The sequence below is a fragment of the Balaenoptera acutorostrata genome, chromosome 2 (assembly GCF_949987535.1).
Source record: "Balaenoptera acutorostrata chromosome 2, mBalAcu1.1, whole genome shotgun sequence".
Classification (NCBI taxonomy): domain Eukaryota; kingdom Metazoa; phylum Chordata; class Mammalia; order Artiodactyla; family Balaenopteridae; genus Balaenoptera; species Balaenoptera acutorostrata.
This window is the reverse complement of record NC_080065.1, coordinates 66,939,126-66,953,455: the sequence shown is the minus strand read 5'-3', so window position 1 is coordinate 66,953,455 and position 14,330 is coordinate 66,939,126. Positions and strand designations below refer to the sequence as shown.

The 14,330-nt window shown below is 49.6% G+C and overlaps 1 protein-coding gene across 1 annotated transcript in view; it reads right to left on the bottom strand.

Annotated features, from left to right (window-relative positions):
* Positions 1–745: 745 nt before the first annotated feature.
* The window catches only part of THBS4 (thrombospondin 4), a 50,950-nt gene continuing 37,365 nt past the window's right edge, over positions 746–14,330 (bottom strand). The window contains exons 11-22 of the mRNA XM_007179779.3: positions 13,907–14,011; positions 12,896–13,003; positions 12,430–12,589; positions 10,999–11,117; positions 9,870–9,922; positions 7,120–7,313; positions 5,891–6,069; positions 5,195–5,243; positions 4,902–5,098; positions 4,098–4,270; positions 1,535–1,674; positions 746–982 (exon numbers count right to left, since the gene is read on the bottom strand). Coding sequence (XP_007179841.1) covers positions 921–982; positions 1,535–1,674; positions 4,098–4,270; positions 4,902–5,098; positions 5,195–5,243; positions 5,891–6,069; positions 7,120–7,313; positions 9,870–9,922; positions 10,999–11,117; positions 12,430–12,589; positions 12,896–13,003; positions 13,907–14,011 — 1,539 coding nt within the window. The 3' untranslated portion in view covers positions 746–920. The remainder of the gene's footprint in view (positions 983–1,534; positions 1,675–4,097; positions 4,271–4,901; positions 5,099–5,194; positions 5,244–5,890; positions 6,070–7,119; positions 7,314–9,869; positions 9,923–10,998; positions 11,118–12,429; positions 12,590–12,895; positions 13,004–13,906; positions 14,012–14,330) is intronic.

Genomic DNA, 14,330 nt, shown 5'->3' with positions numbered 1-14,330 from the left:
AAATCTAAGGGAATTCATAAAAATTTGCCTGGATCTTTGCCTAACAAATGGAATGGGAGAAAGGCTAGTACAAAAATCAGGCACGTTTCTGTCCCGTACATACAGCGAGGCTTCTGATACCACGGCAGATAGAGTGTATGTTGTGAGCAGCTTTCTGAGTTGTAGGAGGGCTTACAGGATCCATATACGCTATTGTCCTTATTACTTAAGAGGCATTCGTGCAGCCAGCCAGCAAAAAATTTACTGGGTATCTACTCCATGCCAGGCACTCAGATTATACAGACTGTAGTTAAGACATGGTCCTTAATTCTCAATTAGCTGATATTCCACTAGGGGGAGCCAAATATATAAATAAGCACAATAACCGCGTTGAAAGTGCTGGCATAGAAGTCTGGGCAGAAGGTGTGTGTGAGGTGGGAAGGGTAACAGAAGGAACTGGACAAATCTGCCCCAGGATGGGTCAGGAAAAGTCTTCATAGGAAAGGTGTCCCTGAGCAGTGTTTCTGAGGCTCCTTACCCAGAATAAGGAGGCTGCTGAGGTGAGCACGGGACTGTTTGTTAGGCTTCTGTGTGAAGCTAACTAACTGGAGAGACGGAAGATGAGACCTCTGGCCTGAGCCTTTTGATTGATGCACACGCTCAATCATCTCACGTCTGAGGAAGAAAGATCCCCTGGCAAGTTGAACGTGGACACCACAGAGAACGGCACACACATCATCAAAGCCTGAGCCACGTGCAAGTGATGTCTGGGTAACACGGTTTTTAGAAATTATCTCTTCTTTATTGCTACATTCATATAAAACGTTTGGTATATTTGGGTGGGCAAAAGAAAGCCACAGTGTATATAAAGAAAGTTGTAGGAAGTTAAAAAATATGTGGTTTCAGTGTTTGTAAAAGCAGTCACGGATTGTTTCTTTGGTTTAGTTATCCAGGCGATCGAAATTCTGGGTTTGAAATTCTTGGAAGTCCTCTGGGATGGTGTCTGAAAAGGAGAACAGGCACGGGGGGATTAGGAGGGCTCCCTCCAGCCCGCATCCTGGTGCATCTCACGCTGGGAGGCCTCCTGTAGGGGCTGCTCTCAGCCCACCCAGCAGGCCCCCAAAGACACCACCTCACGCCACACCCCCGGCAGCCATCTTCTACCGCAGGCTGCTTTGCAAATTGTTGGCTTCAAGCCCAGGAGTGCTCATTCACAGGCCTAAAGAAAATTTGCACGCAGTATGGATTTTGAGTTTATGATTATGTGTGAGCTGTATGAAAATGAAGGCTGCCTGTCAATTAAACCTGCCTGAATCTCTCAGTGAACCCACGTCCTAAGCCAAGCAGTTTAATTCTCTGGGGCTCAATTTCCTCATCTATCAAATAGGAAAAATGAGATCTACCTTTTACTTGGATTACACAGGGATTCTCAGGTTTCTGGAATATGTGGCATGAGCTTGCGGCTTCTGGAAGGGATGTGTGCTATACAATAGGGTGGCATTATTTGATTTTTTTTCTAGTAGTAATATTATGCAGTAACAAGAATGTACGTTACCATTGCAGCGATATTTGAGGTTGGACCAAATGATGTTTTCCTGGGAGAAGCAGAACACGCCGAGCCGGCCTCCACGCATGGTGGTGTCTATGGTGACCCCCGAGTCAGCCACCAGCTCGGAGCCTTCATAAAACTGCACCCTGCGGACAACACAGCCAGAGCGGGTCTCAAACCAAGGTTGGGGGAAGTGCCTGTCATAAGACCTAGGGGGTCCCACTTCTTATCCACCTGCATCTTTGCTCTGTTTGTTTCATACTCCACTTTTCGCAGACCTGGATCGCGCTCTCGCTGCTGTGTTCCCCTTTCCCTACGAGACTGGAAGCTCCATGAGGTCAGGGAGCACCTGTCCACACCTCCCCTCTTCCGTCTCTCCAAAGGCCTAGCATGATGCTGGGCACCGAGTTCAACTCGATGGGTACTCGCTGATGAGTTTGTGACTTCACTGTCCAGTGAGTTACCTTGTCCAGACATCATGCTTGAAAACCACTGCTTTTCTCGAGGTCGAACTGATAACATTTGGTGGAATCCCAGAGCAATGATTCTCCTCGGGAGGGACAGCACTCCCTAAGCAGGGTTTTTAGAAATTTGTGGGAGCATTTTGAGCTGTCACCGTGCCATTTAGTGACAGAGGCCAGGGGTGCTGGGTGGCTTACCAGGCCCTGGAGAGAAAAATCAAAACCTGTCCTGCATCCAGACACTTTTGGGGTGCTCCTCCAGACCCCTGGGTAGGTGGAGAGACTGTTTATCTGGTCTTAGAACCTAACTCTCTCTCACTTGTGAACATCAAGTATTTTTTGCACTGGTATTGATTTTCCAGGGTAAATTGAGAAACTGAGTACAGTCGACCCTTAAACAACATAGGCTTGAACTGCATGCGTCCACTTATATGTGGATTTTTCCCAAATAGTACTTTACTATGTGATCTACAGGTGGTTGACTCTGCAGATACTAAGCCGCTGATACGGAAGGCCGACTATGGGACTTGAGCATCTGCGGATCTTTATCCATGGCGGGGTCCTGGAACTGGTCCCCTGAATTGTTCAAAGGTCAACTGTACTTTGTTTTGTTTAAAAATTAAGCTGTTCACTATTTACTTATTTTACTGGAGTATAGTTGATTTACAATGTTGTGTTACTTTCTGCTGTACAGCAAAGTGAATCAGTTATACATATAACATATATCCACCTTTTTAGATTCTATTCCCACATGGGCCATTACAGAATATTGAGTTCCCTGTGCTATACAGTAGGTCCTTATTAGTTATGCATTTTATACACAGTAGTGTGTATATGTCAATCCCAACCTCCTAATTTATCCCTTCCCCCCATAAGATTGTTTTCTACATCTGTGACTCTACTTCTGTTTTGTAAATCAGTTCATTTGTACCTTTTAGGTTCCACATATAAGCGATGTCATACGATATTTGTCCTTCTCTGTAGCTGTTCACCATTTTAGAAAGTCACATCACTGCTGGCAATACCACTGTCGTGTCCACAACATACCAATCTGTAGTAGGACATTGCCTCTGCAGTGATTCTAGGCACAGGTGCCAGTGTCTGTCTCATTTTGTGTTGGGTGTGGTTGTGTCCAAGCATTTACACGATTTTGTTATAAATTATTATTTCTCTATTAGGGATCAGATTGACTCTCTCAAATAATATGTGCAGGTAGGTTATATTTTCTATGATTTCATTTTGGGACACAGAGGGGGCATTTCAAAATATGTCATAAAAAAGGGGCATTAAGCTTAATAGGGCTGAGAACATGATCATCTTACTGTGAGACAGATTACATTTGATGTAATGTCTCAAAGAAGGACAAAATATGAATTAGCCCTCATGATTCGCTTTTTTCCACTCAGCAGCCTCCTTGCCCCCGGTCAGGAGAAAGTAATCAGCACCCTTCCTAAAAGTGCTACATAAGCTGGCATGGGTGTTGATCTGTAAGTTTGAGGAATGAGAGAGAAAAGTACACCGACTAAATTTCAAAGAAAGATGTAGTGCTAAGGCATCCTAGCTTCTGAGAACAGTTGTTTGTTTTTTTAAATAATAGTCCTACAGGGAAATAAGGCAGATTACATCGGCTCACATGAGGGTCAGTTCATGCCGAGGGGTGGGACGTGCCGTCACTGTGTCAGGCACTGGGGAGACCAAGATAAAATGAGACATGGGTGCTGCGCTCGTGGAGTTTATCAGACCGTGAGGGACTCACTGCAGCGTGAAATGTTTGTGGGTAAGTGATGATACAGGGCCCAGAGGGAACACACGGGGATGCGGATGGGAGAGTCAGTGCACGTCTCACCTCACACGGGTCAGCGTGGCAGAGGGGAATCACCGTTCCGGTGCCAAGGCCTCCCCCACAGAAGTTCCTTCTACCCCCAGTTTGGCCCTACCATCCAGGCGATCAGTCTGAGCCGGGTGTCGTCCTCCCACCTCTTTTCTGGGAGCCTGAGGTCCCAGCGTGTCCTCGGGCACCCTCTGCCCAGGGAAGCGAAGGCTCCGCGATGCAGGAGAAGGATGTGCTTTACTTCAAGTGCACGGGGAGGAGGGGGCGCTGCACCTACCTGATGTAGCCCACCTGGGGCCGGTGCTGCAGGAACCAGCGGTAGGACACCTTGTCCTTCCAGCCCACGTTCCTGGTGTCCTTCCACAGCAGCCTGACCTGGTCGCTGGTGTCCCCGGTGTGCCACAGGGAGTTGCGGAGATGCTCCCCCGGACCCGTCTTAGACTTAACGGCCTGGACAACGACACGAGCGAGGTCTTAGAATGCACAGACCACCCTTCCTGCACCCCGCATCCCTGGGGTGGTGATGGGGTGGGAATTCACGGTTACAGTCTGGTGGCTTTGGATCTGGACACAAAGCATAAACACTTAGGTGCCATTTCTACTGCGATGCTCCCCCCAACCTTTCAGTCATCCGCACTGGCCAGTATTCCACTAACCCAGTCCATGCTTTTCCTGCTGAAAAGCCATTGCTCCCCACATCTGGCCAATGAGGGCTCTGAAGTCTGCCTCTCCTCCCAGCAGGAATGACAAAGGTAGCCTCCCAGCCCTCCTGTACAAAGTTGGCCCCATTGAGGAAACACATTAGCCAGTTTCCAAAAGAGTGTGCCTGAAGATGTACCTCCAAATCTTCCCCACCTCTTGGGCCCTACTGGGGCTGACATTCTCACCATCAGTCATCCCGAGGGGAAGCATGTAGCTTGTACGCAGGAGTGAAGGCAAGGCCCTGGATGGGCTCCAGTGTTCCCTAACTAACTTGAATGCTGGCAGGAATGCATCAATTCCTTAGATGAATAAATGCCATATGGGCGAACACAGAATTTAGAAGGCGGGTGAAGGGCCCAGAAGAAAGGGAGATGAGTACCTTGAGCTGAATGCCAGGTTCTGCGACAGCTCGGAACGGGGTGGCCTGCCAGTACGTCTGCTCTGTCTGCTTCCACATGACCACGTAGAAGCTGGAACTGTCTTGGTAACCGAAGATAAAGCCAGCATAGTCATCGTCCGTCTGGGTGTTGACGTGGAAGGTCCCTTCAAAGTCCACTCCGTTAAAAGCCGTGTACCCTGTAAAGATCAAAATAGATGAGAAAAACAGACAAGCCACACGAGTAGCTGGAAAGAGTGAATTCTGTACCAGTGGTGATGAGGCCCTGGACATACCCACTGCCAGGCCTGGATCGCTGTTCATGGTCTGCACGATCTCCATGCCCTGCAGAGAGAGTTGAAGAGGTTAAGATTAACCTTAGAGGCGGTAGAATAATCTCAAAGAAGCCCAGAACCTCAGACCTCCATGTAAAGATTTCATTATCTGAGGAACTGCTCTACCTTGTTACGTGCTCAAAGAAAGCGTACACTTAGGAAAAAACAACAAAAAACCCTCAAAGCTAAGTAGAAATAGTTTTGCTAAAACTGTCACTTAAGCTGAGTCAATAAACCCTTAATTAGAGAACATATGCTTCTAATGATTGTGACCTCCTGGGTGACACTGGAAAACCTACTAAGCCTCTCTGTGCCTGTCTTCTTTAGGGCCACAGGGAGGAGGACACACAGGAGCATCTACTGCAGAGATTAGGAGCACGGCTCTAGGGCCAGACTGCCTAGGTCCCAAATCCAGCAATCTTAGCTGCTTACCTGCAGTGCTACCCTGAGTAATCATTCAAGCTTTGTAACACTTAAGCTCATCCTCTGTAAAACGAGGCTAATGAAAGAGCTCTGTCACAGGGCTGCTGAGAGGAACAAACACGACGTGGAACAGTGCCTGGCTCGAGGTCGGCACCCGCAAAATTTACCCACTACTCTCAGAAGGGCCTGTGTTGAGAGGCAACGCTGAGCCGGTGCCAACCGCATGACCCTCACCTGGTTCAGGACCACCCAATTGGGATCGATCTGGGCGTCCCCTTCAGGGTCCAGGACCACCGTCTGATAGGCCCTGAAGTCGGTCAGGGTGACCTCTGCGTTCTCCGGGCACACGTCGATCCGATCGATGACATGGTCGTGGTCGAAGTCTGTCTCGCAGATGTCCCCCACGCCGTCACCTGCGGGGGTGGAGGAGGAGGGGGGGAGTTCAGTAATGCCTACTACCTCCAAGCCACACCCTCCGTGACAGGGAGGGGGCTGGGCAAGGAGCAGAGAGAGCCCAAGACCCAGCTCCGCGTGGAGCGAGGAGTCCTGGAATCAGCCGTGTCTGAGCCGGCCCCGGAGTTCTCGTGGTGGGTTGGTGAACCCCACTGCAGGTGAGTGAACCCCACTGCAGGTGATGAAAAGGACTTCCTAGGGACAGAGTGGAGGGCAACTGTCCAAAGATGACCTGACAAGGGACTTCCCTGGTGGTCCAGTGGTTAAGACTACACCTTCCAAGGCAGGAGTTGTGGGTTCGATCCCTGGTCGGGGAGCTAAAATCCCATATGCCTCGCAGCCAAAAAACCAAAACTAAAAATGGTCCACGTCAAAAAAAAAAAAAAAAATCTTAAAAAAAAAATGTACACTTCAAAGTTGACCTGACAGGAAACGCTGGCTGTCCTCTAGGACAGGGGTTTCACCAACTGGTGGATCTTAAACCTGACCTTACATAAGCAAATGTCTACAGTACTTTCTGGACTATGACGCATAAAAAGCAGGGAAGTTATGGTCACCAAAATCTCTGTAAGAATAATTTACAGTGATCCTTAGGCTGAACATCACCCAGTGTCTTCTGTCCAGCTGGCAGATGGTATTAAAATCTGAATTTGCATACTGGGATGGGCGTGGCCTCACCAGCGCACCTCCATGCTCACCACCGTCCTCACCACTCTGCTGTCTCATTTCTGGCTCTGGGCGTACCTCTCCTTAACAGCGTGGCCCCTGCAGGCATCAGGCATCACACAGGGCTGCGGGGCCCTCCCCTCCCTCCTGCTCCTGCTCTGTGACTCTGGTGAGAGGCGCGAGCAAGACGGTGGAGCGGCTTTCCGAGCCCCGGTGGGGGGCTCGTGGCTGCTTCCCTGCCCCGCGTGGTCTCACCCCAGGGCTGCGCCGGAGCAGCTCCTGCCCTGGCAGAGCTGGGCCACCACGTGCCTGGCTGAGGGGAGCCCTGGGCTGAGCCCACGTACTGTTGCTGTCCTCCTGGGCAGGGTTGGGGACCAGCCGGCAGTTGTCTGGTCCAGGCGGCACCAGGTCTGGGATGCCGTCGTTGTCATCATCGTCGTCACACTCGTCACCAATCCCATCCTTATCAGTGTCCAGCTGGGCGCTGTTAATGACCGTGGGGCAGTTGTCTGTACTGTCCTGGTGCCCGTCTCCATCACTGTGGGAGAAAGGAGAGGGGGTTTGCGTCCCAGCTCAGCAGAGGACACGAAGAGTCCGGTTCTCAGGAGGGAGAGTTTGGGTTCGGGGTCTTAACCAGGCTTGGTCTTTTATCAGACCCACAGGTCCTTAGATGAGGCTGCCTTATGGGCCTCAGAGACCATTTCCCACTTCTCCAACCTGTTGAAACAAGTAGATCATTTTCTATTCAAAATAAGGGCCAATTTCTGTGATTTTGTGACCAGATGCTCCTTTCAGTCCCCGGGCACGACTGTGATCCCCGACAGAGAAAGTGGGAGGGGAACAAAGTGAGGGGCAGTGGAGCCAAACTGCCCGCTGGGAGTCCTGGCTCAGCTGCGCACCAGCGTGGGGCCCCGGACGTGACGCTTACCCCGCTACGGCTCAGCATCCTCCCCTGTACCAGGGGAATAACAACAGCCTACCTCACAGGGTTGTTAGGAGGACTAAATGATTAAGTGATTTGAATTCTGCATGTTATGTTTTAATATAAGAAAAACACTTCTAAGCGCCTGGCTCTTGGGAAGCCCTATGGTGTTTCCTTTTCTGTGACTCTTCACCATGCCCGGCCAGTAAGCCTGAGAAGCGTCAGATGTGAATGCACAGGGAGAAGGGCAGGAACAGCAGGGCCGCGCTTCCCAAGAACTGAGCACGTAGGCTGGGCTCGGCCCTGGGCTAACGCACTTCTCAGAAACCCTCGTTCTCTGCCCACCCGACATTCCTTCTTTCCAGGCCTAACGGCCACCTGAGGGTGAGTCTGCCCTGTCCCCAGGCTTCCCTGAGTTGATGGAGGCCTTCCACGGCTACTCTGGATTAGAGCAGATACTCCTTTCACGGGCGCCACCCACAGCCCGTCCTGGACCAGCAACTGCCCCACGCCGTCCACAACGGGACAAGGAAGGGAAGCCAGGGGCCAGTCCATGCCCTTCAGGCCAGTGCTTCCCAGATGGGTCCCAGAGAAAGTGAGGTCAATCCCGACAGGCAGAAGGTGACAGAACTCCAACAGTGGAATTCCTGGGCATGTGGCAGGGCTGCTTTCCAAATCATAAGATTGAGCTATTTCCATTAGCAGCCATTCCATATAGCCCTGAACATTTTTATGCAAAACCAAGCAGTTTCTGTCCTCAAGTTTGTGGGAATTAAGATGTAGTGGAATGAGTTATTTATTTCAGGCAGAAAATCTAGAGGCTGGTGGGACGGGATATTTTAGAAATCACTTAGATGGCACTGAGAGCGCAGGATGACCTGCAACAGGGAACATTCTTGATGTACATTACTGAGGGAAGTTGTCAGGGTACCAGTCCCATCTTCCCCTCGAAAACGGAGACATCTTATGTCAGACTGTCACCGACTTGCCTCTCCTCTCCTCATGCTGTGATAACAATAATACCTCAGTTACCATTTTCTGCAGGTCACCTGAGGGCCAGCACTGGAGGTAGGAGCTTTACCTACATTATCTTTCATTTTTACCATCACTTGGCATTTAGTTCTCTCTACTTTGCAGATGAAGAAATTGAGACTCAGAGACTGAGAAGTATGTTGACGTTCACTTAGCTGGCATGCACTGTGCAGCAAGGACACGGAGCACAAGGACAGAGATGGGACTTGATAGGAGCTGTCCTTGAGCAAGGTTGGGCTTGGGAGCTGCTGCCTGTAGGGCAGCCTCTGAGAAGAGGTTGAGAAGGGCAGCTACGTTTCTTCCTGCTTTGCCTTTTAGACTCCTTTCCCTCTCTCATCCCTGTCCTGCTGCCCCTTTGATTCCCTACAGAGATGAAAGGGTTTAGAGTCTTGGACGGCAGGTAGCTCTAGGGCAGAGCTGGCCATGCCTACATTTTTGATGTTCCTATAGCATCTGATCCAGCCCCGTGTCTTAACGTAGGACTCCATCCATGTGGGGCTAGAAGGGCTGACAACATTCATTTGCATAGAACAACTCCACCCAAATAAAGAAAACTGAAAGAAAAAATTCCAAGGACAATGAAATAACAGTGATTCCCTCAGCACACTGACAGCTCTCTATTTTGGGATGATGGTGAAGCTTTCCTGAGCTGAAAGAATATAACAGCAAAAGAGCTAACATCTATGCAACAGAAACTGTAATATGTACTTTCCATAAATTAACTCAACTTTCAGAGTAGTCCTAAGAGCTACATTCCATTTCCATCCCCATTTTACAGATGAGAAAATGGAGGCACAGAGAGATGAGGTAACTTGCCTAAGGTAAGCTGATGTGTAAATGGAGGACCTGGGATTTATATCTAGCTGTGTCGCTCCAGAGCCCATCTCTAATGCATGATGCTACACCACCTCTCCTGTGATAGAGTCTCAGTTGCTTGAGTGCCTAGTGGCCCCTCCTGGTACCGTCAACTCCCCCATTCATGGAGGTGCAGTGACCCTGACCAAAGATAGGGCTATTGTCCCTCCAGCAACTCAATCTGCCCAGAGAGATCCCAAAGCATGGTAGCAACAGAGAGCTCTGAAAGAGAAAACTTTCTCTGGAATTTTCATCGGCCCTGTGCAGCTGGGAAACATGCCATACCTGTCCTGATTGGTGTCACAGGAGTCCCCAACCAGATCGTTATCCACGTCAGACTGCAAAGAGAACAAAACGTGTTATTTACCCCTGGGCCTGCACAGAATGTTCCAGAGAAGGCAGACCCAGCCCATCATCACTGGATCTCAGGAATTATTTCTCTGGAATTGGGGTGGTGCAAACTGCAAAAGGACAACACCATATTGGTGTAGGCACAATGCTGAATTTTCAAAAAAGCCTTCCAAAATATCAAGCTCCAAGGATGGGCTGCCTACACACCAGATGAGCTGATTGGAGAAGGGCGCTGGGGCCGCACGGTGGCAGGTGGAGACGTGGCACTCTGGCACGGGTCGGAAGGCAGCCAGCCACGGGCACGGGGACAAGGCAAACAGATTTTGCTCTGCTTCTGCATTTTGGAATTGAGCCAGAATAGGAGTGAGTCAGAGGGCAATAATGATGCCCCTCTCTCAGGGCTTTAAAAATAAGTGACACATCATACCCAATTATCCAGACAGGAAGGAGGAGAGAGAAGGGAAACAGCACATCGCTGATTGGACCCAATCTGAAATGTCCATACATAGGCTGTTGGTGGGATTTGGGGATGAAAGGGACATGAGGCTCCCAGTGGTTACTTTCCACATTGCATTTTCCTTTCAGCAAAAAAACAACTTGTTTTGGGCATCATTAAACTATTACTGGGACTTCCCCGGTGGTCCAGCAGTTAAGACTCTGTGCTCCCAATGCAGGGAGCCCAGGTTCGATCCCTGGTCAGGGAACTCGATCCTGCATGCCTCAACTAAAGATCCCGCACACAGCAATGAAGAGCCCACGTGCTGCAACTAAGACCCTGCACAGCCAAATAAATTTTAAGAAACCCCCAAAACTCCTATTCCTAACCTCATAGGGACTTCACAGCCTGTGAGGTTAGTCCAGAAGGCCTCAGATCTTCTGTAATGTTCTTCCCATCACCTCCAGGCTTAAGTATACAATTTCACCACCTCTGCTGTCAGGTATAAGGCAACAGCAAAGAACTGGGCTGGCAGGCTCTGCTGGGTTCTTCCAGACACGGGTCTTACACGAGTCTTTGCGTTGGGCAGTTCAGCCTAGAGTTTGGATTCCCCTGGATCCTACTAACCTGGTTAGGGTTGCTGACATCGGGACAGCTGTCACAGGCATCCCCCACGCCATCACCATCTTTGTCCTGTTGATCATGGTTGGGAACTTTCTGGCAGTTGTCCAGGAAGTTTTTTATTCCTATGAGAAAGGAATGCTTCCCTGAGTCAGGTGAACATCACAGAAAGGTCTGGAGCACAGACTTCCAGGTGCTGCAGAGATCAGGCCAGCACATGGCACACAGGAGGTAATGTCTGCCTGGGTCATCCTCAGAGAGCCATACCTTTTCCAGCAGTTACCTGGAGGTAATGTCAAAGGATGGATTCTGGGAGGCTCAAAAAAGAAAAGTGACCTGAGGCATTTATCCACTGAGTTAGAATTTGTTGAAGATATCAAGGGCTATCACTGCAACCGGATGAGGGGGTCATGAGGGGTAGGTGGGTCGACCCTGGAGAGGGAGGACCTCACGGGTGTGTGAGCTATGACAAGGGCCCCGGGGCTCAAGCAGTGGTGTGCTGGAGTCAGGCCAGTCATACCCATTTCTCCCCAGATTCCTGTTCAATCATGTCATCTCCTCTTGGTACCTTGGAACCAGTGATGGTGGAAGTGGTATTTACATAATGGAAACTGGCAAATGCTACAACTCGGGGCATTTTTTGTTTGTTTTGCTGAGCTGGTTTACCATCAGTCAGGCTTATAGAAGGCGGGGTCGTGTTTTAGAGACATGTGAATAGTCTGGAGTGTGGGGTGTGTGTTGGTTAGTGGTGGGTGTAGTGTATTTCTAAAAGGAAATTCCTTCAAGGTCCTGTGTTGTGATACGTTTTACAGAAACTATCAGATCCAGCCTATACTATGATGATAGTCATCTATATGTTACGGAAGCTATACAGGAACAAACGTCCTTCCTCACGGCCTGTGAGGCTCCCGAGTTGTGCTCCAGAGGTGCTATTCACACAGACCACAACACGAGGCCCCTTCAGTGGACCCTGGAGCTGGGTGATGCAGCTGCCCTGCCTGACAGCTCTTCCCAGTCTCCTGGGAAATGCCCGATTCTCTGCAGGAGGAGCCTGACCCAGGGCTGCGGCCCATGACCCTGCTCAGCCCCTCTACCTCAATCCTCCACTTCCAGGACCCTTATGCATGAGAAGGATGGTGGGGAGGGAGGAAAGCTACAGTCTGGGAAGACAGATGCCCTACAAAGTCACATCCCTGACAAGACACTGCTTGAAGGGATTCCTACAAAGTTTCTGGCAATGATGTAGAGTTCCCAGAACACCAGGGTTCTTCTTCCACAGAAACAAGTGGGCCTTGGGGCCGCCAGGCACAGGCCATGTGGAACCCCCTGGAGCGGGAAGGCCCTCAGAGTCAGTCATTCTATTCCTGCTCCTAAGAGAGAACAAGGGGAAAAAGGACAAGTGAGTCCCAAGTAAAAGACTAAGCAAGACAAACGCACCATCTCCATCCATGTCGTCATCGCAGGCATCTCCTTTTCCATCCCCGTCAGTGTCCTTCTGGTCATTATTTAGGACATTCCGGCAGTTATCACAGGCATCCCCAAAGATATCTTTGTCACCGTTCCTCTGGTCCACGTTGTGAGTCAGGACACAGTTATCCTAAAGGATCAAAAGACCGACATTAACTCTGACTTTTACTGAATCCCCACCGTGTGCCTGGTCCTGCGGTGGAGGCCAGCCAACCTTCCCCCGACTGGCATGAGATGTCGCAACTCAGGAGGCCCAAGTTCATCAGTTTTATAAACATTTCAGAATCTTAGAATAAAAAATTGCAGTGCTATGGGAACGCAGGCATGGAAACAGACAATCGGGATGATTAATATAAATAGTTGACTTCACGGCCTTTCTTCCACCATCCCTGGTATGTGGCAATTCATAGGCCCTCCCAGCAAAGCAGGCACCTACCTGCTCATTCAGGATCCCATCTCCATCAGCATCCTCGTCACAAGCATCTCCAAGGCCATCTCCGTCTGCATCCTCTTGGCCGGAATTTGGCACATACTTGCAGTTGTCCTAAGTTGGAGAAACACAGCTCAGAGACACACCTACGTTTGTATTTTTTCAGCTTTATTGAGGTATAACTGACAAATAAAATTGCAAGACATTTAAAGTGTATAATGTGATGATTTGATATACGTTGATATTGTGAAGGGAATCCCCCATTGAGTTAATTAACATATGCATCACCTCACATGTTTATCTCCCCATTTTTTTTGCTGAGAACATTTAAGGTCTACTCTCTTAGCAAATTTCAACTATACAGTACAGGGTTATCAACTATAGTCACCATGTTATACATTAGATCCTCAGATCTTATTCACCTCATGGCGGAAAGTTTGCACCCTTTTATCAACTTCTCCCCATTTCCCCCATCCCCATCTCCATCTGTCTTAAGTCAAAAACTATTTCTGCCTGTACCTGTCTGGCTTTTTTAAAAAAATAAATGTATTTATTTTTGGCTGCGTTGGGTCTTCATCACTGCACGCTTTCTCTAGTTGCGGTGAGCGGGGGCTACTCTTCATTGCGGAGTAGGGCTCTAGGCACACGGGCTTCAGTAGTTGTGGCACATGGGCTCAGCAGTTGTGGGTCGCGGGCTTTAGAGCACAGGCTCAGTAGTTGTGGCGCAGGGACTTAGTTGCTCCACGGCATGTGGGATCTTCCCGGACCAGGGCTCGAACCTGTGTCTCCTGCATTGGCAGGCGGATTCTTAACCACTGCGCCACCAGGGAAGCCCCTACCTGTCTGGCTTTATTGTTGATGGCTGTTTTGCTACATTTGAGATGCAGCTACTTCAAAAATACAATTTTAAATGGAACCCACAGAACCTCTGCCCCATATAAGATGTGGCTTTGGAAAGCCACAGACTGAGTGTGCGTGCACGTGCGTGTGTGTTTTTCCCCTGCTCGTCCCCCTTACCTTTTTGCAGTTCCTGGCAGAGCACAGCAATTCTTCGTCAGGGTAACTGTCAATGTCCAAGTCCTTTCCGCAGATGTAGCCGTCACCAGCCCAGCCAACCCCACACTGTGAAGGGAAAACCCGTCAGGAGCCCAGGAGCTGAGCCTGGTGGGAGGCCGGGGTCTGACAGGGGCCTCTGCTCCTGTGTGTGCATCCCCAGAGGGAGGGCCAGAAAGCTTTGTTGGTAGGATTTTAAAACTATTAAACTGTGTTTTGAATAGTCCAATGGTTCAAAATTCAAAAAGTACAAAGGGAGAGTGAAAACTCCTTCCTGCTCCTGCACCTTGGCTCAGGAATCAAGGCAATCTGCTCACATGAATACTTTCAGAGACATGCTGGGCAGAGACCAGCAAACACACATACATTCTTTTTCTTTCTGTCCTTC